The sequence below is a fragment of the Indicator indicator genome, chromosome 7, assembly GCF_027791375.1.
Source record: "Indicator indicator isolate 239-I01 chromosome 7, UM_Iind_1.1, whole genome shotgun sequence".
Classification (NCBI taxonomy): Eukaryota; Metazoa; Chordata; class Aves; order Piciformes; family Indicatoridae; genus Indicator; species Indicator indicator.
In genome coordinates, this window is record NC_072016.1 from 24713382 (window position 1) to 24727160 (window position 13779).

Genomic DNA, 13779 nt, shown 5'->3' on the forward strand with positions numbered 1-13779 from the left:
CGCATGCCGCCGGCAGCCGCGGCGCGCTGATGCCCTGGGGCCGCGGCGGCGCTGCGGACGGCCCCTAGGATGAGCGAAGGGGCTGCCGGCGCCGCGGCGCCCGGGGCGGCGGAGGCGGCAGCGGCGGGGGGCCCGGGCGGGGATGGGGCCGGGGGGCCGCCGCGGGAGCTGCGCTGCAGCGACTGCATCGTCTGGAACCGGCAGCAGACGTGGCTTTGCGTGGTGCCCCTCTTCATCGGCTTCATCGGCCTGGGGCTCAGCCTGATGCTGCTCAAGTGGATCGTGGTGGGCTCCGTCAAGGAGTACGTCCCCACCGAGCTGATGGACGCCAAGGGCGTGGGGCAGGACCCCTTCTTCCTCTCAAAGCCCACCGCCCCCCCCCGCGGCGCGGAGACCACCGCCGCCGCCACGCCGCGGCCGCCCAGCCGCATCAGCCCTCGCCTCACCACGATGAGCCGGGCCCCCCCGCGGCCCCCTGGCACCCGCGGCCCGGCGCGGAGCGGCCCGCGGCCCACCGCGGCGCGACACCCTGCCGCGCCCCACACGGCGCCGCCCGCCAGCGGCCCCCCCGGCCGCGGCGCCCGGCCACCGCCCGCCACCCCGAGCACCCCGCCGCTGCCCGCCTGGCCCACTGCGGCACACGCTACCTCCTCCTACAAGATCTATGTCCACGACTCGGCGCCGTCCTGGACCCTGTCTCCCTTCCAGGAGTCAACCACCACCACGACAGAGGCCAGCACGACCCCCAAAATCCGTAAGTAAAGCCATCCACCCCGCGCCCTCGGGGCGCCCGCGCTGCCCGCCTGCTCCCCTCTCCCCGTCAAAAGCCGGTGTCTGCCGAGCGCCGCTGGGGTCGGGCTGGGGCGATGCCTCGGTCAGAGGCTGCTGCCGCGTCTCCTGGAGACGCGGGGTTTCCATGCGGTTGCTGCCCCGCGGGACTTCGGAGAGCTCCGAAGTTCGCACTTCTTTTCTCCCTCCACTGGCGGCCCCCCTCGCCCCGGCAAGTTCCCCGCTTGTGTGATGGATGGTGAGGCAGGAGCAGCCATTTAAGGTAGTTGCATTTCGCTGCGGGTTTTAGAAAAGATGCAGACCCCTTTTTTTCCCGACCAGACTGTTCTGCGGAAGATATTTGGGAGATGCTGGGAAGTGTCTAAGCGACAGGGACAGTTGATGACTCCCCAGGTAGACGCGGCTCTCAGAAGGGGCAGTGGGGAGAATGGTCCTCGGAAGGTTGTGCCTGCGCCTCTCTGCTGGTGAGGGAGTTTAGCATTCCACGCACTCGGCTCCTTTGAAATAGAGGAGTGTGGGCTGCAGTAGGATGCTCCCTCCGTCCCAGCGCCTGGCTCCTAAAAGAGCCACCGCCCGCCCCACCAGGAAGGAGCCCAGGGCATCCTGCGAATATGCAGACGCAGCCAAACGCTTTCGTGGTTCATGTGTGAGCCGTCTTGCCGTAACTGACTTTTTTTTTTTTTTAAGCAGAGGAGGGGACTAGTTCCCCGATTGATGATCGGTGGATGGCTCTTCCCACCCTCCCAAGCACAAACCGAAGGATTTGGGCTAAATCTGAAAATTCATTTGGTCTGGAAATATCAACTTTCAGGTTCTCGTAAAGGTTATCTAGGACGAATGCAATCTGTGACAAAATAATTTATGTGCGGTGCTGTTTAGTGAAATGCTCAATTATACGGGATTATAGTCATCCTCTGCATTTTCTTGAATGCAGTAGAGGAAACGAGAAGCTGTGTATCCTCCATTAACTCTTCGTTGCTTCTGCTAGGGATGTCAATTCAACTGAATGCTATCACCTGAAGTGCTTCTACCGCCCAGGGCTCCCCTTTGGCATGCTAATGCATGTCCGTTCTGCTAGAGGATTTTGTTAGCAAGTAATTTGAACTTTATTTTGTCCATTAAATATATTTGCTGATGAGCCCCAGGGTGGAGAGTATATGCAGAGTGAACTGATCTTGTGAATCAACAAAATTGGGAGAAGAACAGCAAATTGGATGTGTCTGGGTGGGTGTGTGTGCAGGTGGTGGATGGCTGGGAATGATTATGAACAGAGCTATCACTAAATCAGGAGAGCAAACAAGGCAGTAATTTACTTCCCCAGTGTGTGCTAAAGTTATTGAGAGAGAACCATCCCTTACAGGTGTGTCTGAACCTGCTGGCTCTGTAGATGCAACTTAAGGAAGTCAGATGTTCCAGAAGGAAAATTTTGTGTGGAGCTGAACCCTACCCATTTCACTTAGGTCTAATGAGTTGTATAGGACACTTCAAAATAAAACAGCAAAGGGAGCCTGATTTTTCAAACTGTCTCTGTTTTCAAGCCTTATGTGAACTAAATGTTTATGTGTGTATCAAACTGATTTGACCTGTGTGTGCCTGAATTGCTGCCTGTGCTTGCCAGGTGGGATCTATCAGGGTCTAAATGTTACAATCTCTTCCTTTCTCCCCTTTTTGGCTATGTCGGGGAAGTCCACAGCAATTTCTGCTCCTCTATGCTGTCTCTTTACAAGGTGCAGAAGGCAAGAATATCCTGATTAATAAATAATATTCAGCTGGCAGGACTCTGCTCTGTGTCAGACAGACAAAGGAAGAAGAAAACCCACAGTCTTAAAATGTTCCTGATAGTTGCAGTCTCATAACTATTATTTGTTTTAGGGAGACTGCCAGTACCTTTTACAGCAGGGTGTTTCCCCTCATTAAGCACAGCTTGGTTATAAGATGAAATGCAAGAAGTGCAAATCCAGCAGAAATTGACCCTGTTTGGGCACATTGATAGCAGAGATTATCATTAATGGAAGATTAAATAGATTACATAAAAAAGGATGTGAATTTGTAGGGCATGTGGAATTTTTTTTTTTTTTTAAAGCCTACAGCTGTACTTTTCTGGTACAAATAAGCATCTCTGAGGATACACGTAAAATTCTCTGAGGCTGCATTATCCACTGGGGGGGAGAGGGAGAAGAAATGCAATCTTTCTGCCATGAGCTGCTGACATGGTAGAACCCCAAAGCAAGTATCTGCATCTGCTACCCTCAGCTCTTAGCAAGAAAGGGAATTTTTTAGAACAAGTTCATCCTCATTTCCCAGGCTGAGTTGCATGTTTCTTCTATAGTTGCTATTGAAATGAAAGTCATGGATGCTGTTGTACTGCATGAATACAAATCTGACATGGCAAATCTGATGCCCCAGGTTTCAAAATAGCACACACCCTTGTGTCATGCTCTGGCTTGGTAAGGTGCATATGTGGATGGGTGTCACAGGTTATTTAGTATTTCACAGCTTTTAAGAAAAGTAGCAGTTGTCTTTATTTATGTCAGTTGATGTTGCAGTTTAATCGTTTTAGCATGTTTAAATGGGCTCAAAATATGACTTGGGAAAACGGAAAGCAAGTCAGGAGTTACTTTTCCAGAAAGCAAGATGATTGCCCACCTGAAGTAAATGTTGGTAAAGCCTTTTCTCTGTGTGTGTATTCATCTGAGAAGATGTTGTGAAATCTCTCTTTTTGTGGGTGTGCATAATGACAATAATTCTTGGTTGTGTTTCACTCAAAGTCAAGCTATCTGTTAGCTGTTTTGAAAGTTCTTGATGAAGATCCTTCAGGTTCTGACTAAGCAAAAGCCACTTAGTCATCAAATCTCACTCTGTGTCTTGTGCCTGCGTGTGCTTCTCACGATCATGCACAGACTATGGCTTTTCAGAATGAGTCTCTTTATCCAGTGCTCAACATAAAAATCAATCAGTGATTTAGAAGGCTAGTCCATCCTGTAGATTGAAAAATCAGCCAAGTGATTGGAACATACCAGTGACGTTTTATTTTCATCAACCACTGGTTTCATTTCTAAAGAGTCATGCCCTGATTTTTCCAATATGCATTTTTCATGCTATTCTGGATTCTTCAGTAATGTTACTATCTTTGAATTGAGATACTGTACTTACAAGAATTCCTGTGTGAATTCAGCTATGAAATAGCACTACGGTTTCTCTTGTCTTCATGTGACCAAAGGCTAAGGACTGAGGTCAGGCTCAACTAATGCATAGTAACCAAGGAAAGAGATGTTACAGAACTCATAGTCAATAGAGCTTGTGAAGTCCAACTGTGACCTTTTTTATGAGCCAGAGTGCAGCCCGAGTATAGTTTGATGTTCTGCTAAAGGTTTTCTGGTCCAGTCATTTATCCTAGTCATATCTCTGTCTGTTTGTTATGCACGGCATGGGTTCAAGTAACAAGCATCTGGCAGATGAACTGTTACCAACACTGACATTTTGGTAAAAGCTGTTTGTTTTATTTTGCACTGACTCAAATATCTTTTCACATTAAGGAATGACACTTAGGTGGAACTGCGGGGTTTTCACCAACTGGAGGGTGTTGTAGGAGGTGCCAAACTGTAGTAAAACCAGACCTACTCTTCCCAGAGCTCTATAACGTTCTGCCAACATGTATCTGTGAACACGTTGCATTATGATCATGACCTGTCATTGAAATTGAGGGGAACACACATGACTGTAAAGCAAATCCTTTAGCATTGACTGAGATTAATATGCCATTTATCTATTTATAATGCAACAAAAGGTATTGAATTGGGAAAAAAAAAACCCAACCTACTGAACTGGGACTTCTAAAAGCATTTGCTTCATCCTCATTCCCACTTACTTTCCATTCACATAGCATGAGTCAATGCACTACAGGCATGGTTAGAGTTGTGTCTCCCATCTTAAATACTTGTCAGCAGGAAGGCTACCAGCAAGATGAAAATAATAAATACAGAGTTGTAGTCACACCACTGAAGTGGAAGTTATTGTAATTTTATTTTCCATATTTTACAGTTATAACTTGCTTTGTCTATTTCAGTTAAGTTGGATGACCCTGGATTAATTCTGGTTTGTGATTTATAATCACCTTTATAGTTAGGAACTGGTGAAGTTATCCTAGAGTTTGTAAGGAAGTGGGATGTCTAAATAAAGTTCCACTCATAGATACATGGACACAGAATACATTCTGTGCTTCTATTCAGATATATTTACTTTCTTCCTCTTATTGAAGTGCTTGATGGACTACCATAATCTGGGAGTGCTTTTACGGCACTGGTATGGCAAGGGAAAGGGGTATGGCTGCAATTACTCTATGCTGCCTTTTAACCCCAAAGAAAATTCTTTGGGGGGCTGTAAAAATTCTCATTACATTGATAAAACTTATGATCACTGGTAAAAGCAGAGCCTTGCATTTTATTTGGCATATATTATATGTTGACATCAGAATACCGTTATTAAATTAAAGTATTGATTCATTGTGAAGTATTGTGCTAAAGTAATGTCAGTGGTTTGCCTAAACCCACAGAAAATGGAAATTAAAAATTAAAGCAGAAGACCTGTCTCTATCTACAGTATTGTGTCTGGTGTTGCAGTACATTTATCATCTGACTCATTGCTTTGAAACCTCCTGCAAAACCCAGTAAATACATGGATTGGTATGGATTTGTCTTTGACTTTATCTTTAAATTGTATAGCTCATGTGGCTTTCAGGAAGTACCTAAAACACACTAGTGTTTGGTCTTTCTGATTTCTTTCATGGCTTGTTTGGAAACAAACTGGGCAAGGAAAGGTACCTAGCAAAATCACGTAGGACTACCTGGGCACAAATATAAACGAGTAAATTAAAACCAGAGACTTTACTATGTCTATGTGCTTGGTGATTTCTTTTTGAGATTCTTTGTGGTTTGAACAAGTTTGCAATACTCCAGTTTTAACTGTGCACACATGCACAAAATACAAGCAGGTATTTGTGAATTTGCACAGTACCCATTTTTGAGGAGGATCAGGACCTCAAAGAACGTTAAAATTTAATGCCTAGTCTTTGCTAAGCAAGACAGCTACTTTGGTTGTGATTCTTGTCCTTGTAGTGTAGTTTAGAAAAGAAACCCAGAAGTTTCACTGTGGCTAACTAGACTGAATGACAAGTTAAAATACATTTAAAAAAATTAATTTAATTTTTTTTTTTTATTTGGAAGTCTTCCAGGTTCTGCTTTGTGGAAGGGCTTTGTTCTCACTGTTGCTGTTTCTTTGCATTACAAGAGTGAACAGAACACAATTAGGAAAAACAATGGGATGTTTCATGTTATGGAAATGATTTCTTATTCTAAAAGGATTTAGTACCTGAATTGATGTAGTAGGGGTAGAAGTGCCATTTAATGAGACAGCTGTGTTCCAGCCTTATTTGGGGCTGTGTTTACTCACTGCTCAGATGGAAATTTCCAGGGCACACAGCTGTTAAACCTACTTTCTTACTTTTTGCTTCCCTTTCATACCTAATCTTAATCCATTCCACTGCATAAAGTACGTCTTCAGTGGAAGAAAGTAGCTGCCTGTGAGGACTAAGCAAATGAACTTGGTAGGTGTGAGGGCACTTCTGACCAGCACAAGACAGAGGATGAGCATTCAAGTATTTTCTAAGTAATACACAGAGAAAGTAAACACACATAGGTGGACAAGTCTTTTTGGTGGGTTTTCACTTTTGATCACACAAATTTCTGAGGCCCTTGGTAAGATGCATTCAAGAAATTATAAGTAAAGCAGCCATGAGTAAAATTTAAATAGTAACTGGGTTTATAAATTTCATTGTCCTTTTCACTGAAGAAATACCTAATTGATTCAACTCTTTGTGGTGAAATTTGGTGATAGCAGGGAAAAGTACATAACTGTGTAAAAGTTTCTGAAGCTTTCTCAATATGCTAAACTTGAGTAATGTTTAGAAGCCTAGCTGAAATAAGTAAAACCTACAAAATTCTTCCAGTATTCTATCTTTTCTGTCCTCCAAGAACAATATTTTGCATCTCCAAGGCTGTCTTACTCATGTAAACAGGCATATTCCATGATTTTCAGGTCTATTTTACAACATATTATTCTTGGGTTTTATTCTGTTTTGTGATGTAGTTCTAATGGCTGCTGACTGCAGGATATAAAGTGTTCAGCCTCAAAGTTAATCTACTTTATATCCTGTTTAGCAACTAAATTTAAAGTCCAAATTGATTTATTTTTACCTCAGAGTAGTTTTATTTTTGTATTTCTGCAAGAATTGAACCTTTGGGAAATGCTCAGGTAGAATGGGACCTGTCCAATAAAACCAAAACTGGCTAAAAAGATAAAGTGAAATTTTGGTCTGAAATACCTGAAAAAAATCCTGCTTTAGTCCCTGTAAAATGAGCCAAAAAAACTTGCGAAGTCTCTTACTTTGACATCTTTTGATTTGTTACTTTTTTTCTTTTCTTTTTTCCCCTCATAAAATTTTAGTCAATCTCTTGGCAGTTATAAGGACCCTACCGTTGTGTCCCAATTCCTGCTTTCTAACTTGTATTTTACACAGATAGGGAAGATTCATGTTATCAGTGCACATATATTGGCAAGGTGATAGGTGCTCTTTGTAGGAAAATGTATTAATATTTTAATCTTTATGAAAAGATCTTTCACTGAAATTTGTAAATTTGTTAGTGAAGAACTGAGAAGAAGGTACCCTGATAGTATTCCGTGTAAAAGTTGTGCTGAATTAAGTAGTTTAGAATTTTTAGTTTTATAAAGTGGCCCAATTTTGCAGACACACAGGCCCAGTTTAGGGTGCGAGTGTGATCTCTTTTTAGAGTCATGTAGCTGCAGAATCAGGGTTAATTTATGTGAACATCTGTGTGATTAAATCTGTTACTGTCTTAGATGGCAGTGTGAATGCTTACAAAACATCCTTGTGTAAATAAATGTACATCAGCTTTAAAGTGCTGCTTTTTAAAAAGCTGCCAGCATTATTTAAATGTGTTTATTAGGACTCTTTCCATTAGTGCATTTTCTCTTGTTTTGGTGTGTGTGTATTTAGCACTACCATGAAAAACATAACATCATCCTGTTTATTCTTTCCCTGCAATAAGTTCTGAAGTAAAATCTTGGTGTTCTGGGGGACTGTAGTTGCTTAGTTGTGGTGTCATCAAACATATCGGTCATGATTTGTTTTATACATCACTTTGAAATGGTTTCCTTACCAGACTTTTAATTTTGTTTGGGGTATTATTCCCAGTTTTTCTCTGTATTACTTCTTCAGCTAGATATATGCCAACACCGACATTTTCCTAAACCATCAAGATGAAAAATGATTTCCAAAGCATTAGAGATGGCAAGTTATATTTTAAGATGCAATTATTTTCTAAAACCAAAATTATGACATTATCTTGATATTGTCATTTCAAAGCATCGTTACTGTAGAAGTTAAAGATTCTAGTTCAGTAGTGAGCCTTGATTGCTGATTGTTACCAGATAGAGGGGCTATAGCACTGTGTAAGAGCAAACCATTATATTAGCATTAATAGCAAATAGCCTCTTTCCAGATCTGATTATTCTCACTGATGTCAGAATTTGCAAAGAAAGCATTTGAGATAAGATGTGGTTATTCTCTTGGAAAGGCTCTGGTGGTCTGTTTTTACTGCAGTGAGAAGAGTATTTTTTTTCTAATGTGGTCGGCACAGAAGGTGGAAAGCACAATCTAGCCTGCAGTTGCTGTGCTGCTTCTAAATATACTCAGGATTTTAACAAAACCAAAACTCTTGTATCAAAAAGTGTTGCTAACCTGCAAGATTGTGCTGCATGGTGCAATGCTAACTTTTGCTTATACCTTCAAATTTAATGCATAATAAAATAACATTTCTGATAGAGTGCTCAGAGCTGGTAAGAGTTGTACCTAGCCAACCTTCTCAGTGGCTAAGTAATACTGTGGAATACAGAAAAAATGATATAGGGAATCTTTGTTTTCTCTTCTCCCACTGAATTACAGTACAAGTGGTCAAAGGGTTATCACTAAAATAGTAATAAGCTATCCCAGTCGTTTTGACCTGGAGTTGATTGTGTAGTACTTGCTAAAAAGTTATATATTAGTTGTCTTACAAAGGGGTGTGCTTTATTAATGTGGGGTTTTTTTTCGTTTGTTTGTTCGTTTTTTTTTTTTTTTTTTTTTTTCTGAGTAGTGTTGTATGGGGAGAAAATGAATTTTACTTTTTCTCAATCTGTCAATGAATTTATAAAAGAGATTTTGGGATTTTTGTTTGAAACTTAGAGATAAGCTGCACTGAAATGGTACAGTGATTTTCCTGCCATTTAAAAGTGTCAACTGTGAAGACTTTGCACTGCCAGGATTCAGTGGGCAGTGGGTTCAGGAACTTAACTGAGGAGATTATTCTGATGAGTGTCAGTGCTCCTGATTTAAAAGGGTAGAGGTACTTTTATAATTATTTCATAAGTAGTTAAACCACATTAGTCTTTAGCCTGAAATCTGGCCCAGCTACATTACTGTTATAGCGTTAAAGTTCAATCCTCTCAATCTTTTATTATTATTTTTTTAATAACTAAATACCACAATGTCATGCATGTATACTTACAGCAGTGACTTTTTCCTTAAGCATTTTGGGTTTCTTTTGCTTTTAGATTTCAATCTTTATAACTTATGCCAATAGAGTGTATCATGCACTTCACAGGATCAGCTGCTTATTTGTAAGACTAGCTCATTGTAATAAACTTGATTGAAATTAATTTCAATCAATCAAAAGTTGGAGTCAGAAAAGCACAGGTTGCAAACTAAAACACTTTATATATTGTAGTATCTAACAGGTGAAAATACTCATGGAATTCTATTTCTGAGTTTGAAACACATATTTTTAAGCAATGTAGAAGTTATATGATCTGTCCGTGAACTAAGACTATGGACTTCTGCAGCAGGTTCTCATAGTGCACATAGGCTCTCTTTTTACCAAGGCTGCTCTGTTAGGAGGTTGTACCTTTGCTTCAACTAATGACCTTCTGACCTTGATACTCATGATGATAATAAAAACAACACAGAAAATGCAGTGTTCACAGGATACTTGTAGAGGGCAAAGTGAACATTTGCCACGTGGTGACTGCCATCTCCTTGTCTTGAAGAAGGGTGGTGCAGGGGCAGTGGAAATGATAGGATGAGCTCTTAAGCACAGTTTGGCTTGATCTGGGAAGACACAAGGCTTTGCCGTGGCTCTGTCAGCATTAACTATCCTGCCTTGTTCTCTACAAAAGCACAGGGGGAAAGAAGTGTTTCTAATACCTTTTAATATCTGGAGCACATTCATTACAGAGCCTTACTTAGTTCTAAATGAAAAGCAAGAATAGTAACTTAATATTTTAAATTGGTTTTAGAAATATCTGCCTGCAATAGGGAGTTCTTGGAGGTTTTAGTTCTTGGATGACTGGATTTAATCTGAATATATGAAGCTGAAATGTTAGTGTGTGATATAATTAAGAGAGGGGAAAAAAAAAGAAGAGTCTGATACTGTAATTGTTATTTTATAAGAGGTTGAGGAAATCGCATGCATCTACTAATTTTCAGTAATTAGGTACACTACAAGTTTGGATTACATCTTGTGTTTACATACATTTCAAAAGCTATGCTCCACTGCATTCGCAGATGTAGTGGATTTGTAGCCAGGCACAGCTTCACTGTTACAAGGTGCATCTATAAATGTGAAGAGCACAGTCTGAGGAGCTACTGAGTAACAGCTCCGCATTTCCGGTTTGTTTGCAGTGCACCTTTTGGAAACATGAACAGGTATTTATTCAAGTTTCATAATAATTAAAGTACATTTATCTCTGGTTCTAAAAGTAACCCTGACTGGTGAGTGAAGTACCTGTAGAAAATTAAGTGTATTGAACGGGTTACTATAAGGAGGTTATTTGGGGTGGAGTCCTACAGTGAGGATGAGGTATGCTAGGTGATAAAGAAATTCATAATTCTTGTGAGATGCTTTATGTGCATACTGTAAGGTTTTCTTTTGTTTAAAAGCAGTGTGGTTTTATTAAGGAGCTTATTTTTTAAAAATACTTTTAAGAAGATACTGTAAGATTGTATCTAAATACATTATATTTGTATTATTTATTTAGAGATTATTTTTCAACCATCTCTTGACATTCTAACACTCTTAATATTTTTTTTTTTCAGGTTTGTAATCTTGTTTACGAATGCAATCTATAACAGCATAGGCTCTTGGACTTTTTCCTTAGCAAATACTACTTTAAATTTACTGCATGTTGTGCAATGAAATAATTGTAATTTGAGGTACTCATCTTGTATTTAACCAAGTATTCAATGAGAGCTGTGGGCTGCTCTGCAGCTGGGTAAGATTTGCATCAAGAAGCACATGGACCACAGATAGCCACTAGACTGAATGTTTTACATGAGAACTAATAATAATATCTCATTAAAGAGTCCAAATATAATGAAACTTTTCTGGTCATCATCAGATTTTGGTCAAACTCCCTATTGGCAAAGAGGTAATTAGCAGTGCAGTTCAGCTCTGCCTAAACAAAGGCTGAGATAATAAAAAGCATAAATAAAGGAAATAGGAGGATATTAGATTACATAGTTGTGATATGCAACTATGATACTAGTTATGGAAAACAAGTTGATTCACAAAGAAACAGCAAACCCAAACCTCCAGGCGTAGTATACAGATTCAGCATTATTTTATACCTTTGTTAGTTACTTTGTATAATGATTTCCTTACTTACAGAGAAAATAACTTTTCCCATGAGGTATTGAAAAATCTTGTAGTGCATAGATGGGAGATACCTTGTGTGCAATCAGTGCCCAGGCCTGAGTAAACTTCTGTGCTGTGGTATTGACCTTGTTACAACTAAACAAAATGACTTCATTGTTACATTTTAGCTTGGTCAGTTCATCCACAAAAGTTGTTCAAACTTTGATTAAAGTAACATAGTAACATTGGTTACTGGAAATTAGGAGATCAGTAGTGTTAACTTTGTCTCAAGCTCAGATTTTCTTATTTGTGAAATAAAGGCATGGTGAAATGTACAGATGAGAAGTGAGAGGAGTGTTAGGATCAATGTTCAAAGCATAATAGATATTGCACTTCACAAGCCATATTTTGGATTTCAGAAAGTACCTGATAACCTTGATTGTGCTATTAGTTTTGTGTGTGATCATTTCCAATAATATTCTGACAGTGAAACTTATTAGGCTTTAATACTAAAGAGGAAGTAATGGAAACTTTTTTGTTTTGTTTTGTTTTATTTTATTTTATTTTATTTTATTTTATTTTATTTTATTTTATTTTATTTTATTTTATTTTATTAAGTGTATCCAAATATAGCCAAGATACGTCCCTGAATAACAAGGGTGCATCTGACAGCAGGGCAGGGCTGCATGTGAGACATCCTAACAAATCAACTACTCTAATTCATAATTCTGTGCTTTTATCCTTCAGTGAGTTGAATGATTGAATTTGGGATACTCATAAGGCCAAAAAATGCCTTATGCATTATGGCAACCCCACTAAAATCATTTTAGCTTAACTTTGTAGTCAGTTGTCACTGGGAATTTTAGTAACTACTATGTTTGATATCGCTGTCTTGTTATATTTTAGAACTGAAGTGTTATTGTTGCCATATCTCACATCAAAAAGAAGAAACATTTTCAGCATGGTGTAGCCTTCTATAGATAGAGTCAAAATGCTCTCTGTGTGGGTGGGATCCTTAACCAAATCCAAACCCAGTGAGATAAGTGAGAATAAGTGGGCTCTAGCTAACATTTAAAATAAACAGTTACAAAGGAGTGACTTGCTTAGCCTAGTCTGTTGTTCTGCATTTGCACATAGTTGGCTTTTATTAAATGTAGCTATGCTCTTAAGAAAAAAATTATGTAGTAGCAATAATAATGCATTTATGGGAGGGGATCTCTGATGAAGAATGAGACAAGGTTTGTAGGAGAGATGTGCTAGTAGATTATCTAATACAACTGGAGAAAACCTGGCAAATGCTTTTTCTGTGTCTCTTTGGTGAGGTGATGTAATTGATTTATTTTTCACTTTTCAACCTCCTTCCAGTAGCAGGATTTTAACATCAACAGAGTTTTAGTTTGTTTTGTTTCATGTTTTGTTTTGTTTTGTTTTTAAATGAACTGAAATTCTGTTTTGTAACTGGAGCTGATATACCTAGTTTTGAAGTGCCAAGAGGGTGAGTGTGAAGCTGGCTAAGTGTTGTCCTGTTTGCCCTTTTATCCTGCTCTTAGGTTTGGGGTTTTAAAGCAATGTCTGTATCAGAGAAACTTACTAAAGGTGGGTAAGAAACTGTTTATCATCTTAAAATTCTCACACAGTCAGATTGTCTTAGTTTGGAGAAAGGTTTAATATCATTAATTATTACAGAAGATTTATATTGCGTTAACACCTAGATGTGTAATCCCAACATAGACATTCATATTGAAGGCTCACTCATCATGAATTTCAAAGCCTGTATGGAATGATTTATATTGATACTTAAAAATATGTCTTGGTAATAGTCTGTTCAGAGCCTTTAGGACATTTAATTGTCATTAAGTGGCATAATCTGCTGTTTGGAGTGAAGAGCTGAGAGTATTTTGGTTGCAAATAGGATAATGAAATGGATTGAAAACAAGGAGGTGTAATAAATGAATGGATCTGTGCTGTCAACATCCAGCTTGGGCTCAGTGTCCTATTCATGACTGAAATATATGGTGTACTCCACCTAAGGTGGTATGTCCTTTCCCCAGGCAAGCATGGGGTTAACTACAGGTAGTAGTCTGTGTGGAGACTGATCTTGTCCCCAATGAAGTAGTAATAAAGCTATGTTAATAGTACTAAACTAAGCCTGTTGATCTTCATTTGATACTAAAGTCAGTGGATGCTCTGCAGGTGGCCTGATACAGGGCATGTTCAAACTCTCAGTCTGGCACAGTTGTGCCCA

The 13779-nt window shown here is 39.9% G+C and overlaps 1 protein-coding gene across 1 annotated transcript in view; it reads left to right on the forward strand.

Annotated features, from left to right (window-relative positions):
* The first annotated feature begins 69 nt into the window (after nt 1-69).
* The window catches only part of NRG3 (neuregulin 3), a 364488-nt gene continuing 350778 nt past the window's right edge, over nt 70-13779 (forward strand). Inside the window, exon 1 of the mRNA XM_054382363.1 lies at nt 70-754. Coding sequence (XP_054238338.1) covers nt 70-754 — 685 coding nt within the window. The remainder of the gene's footprint in view (nt 755-13779) is intronic.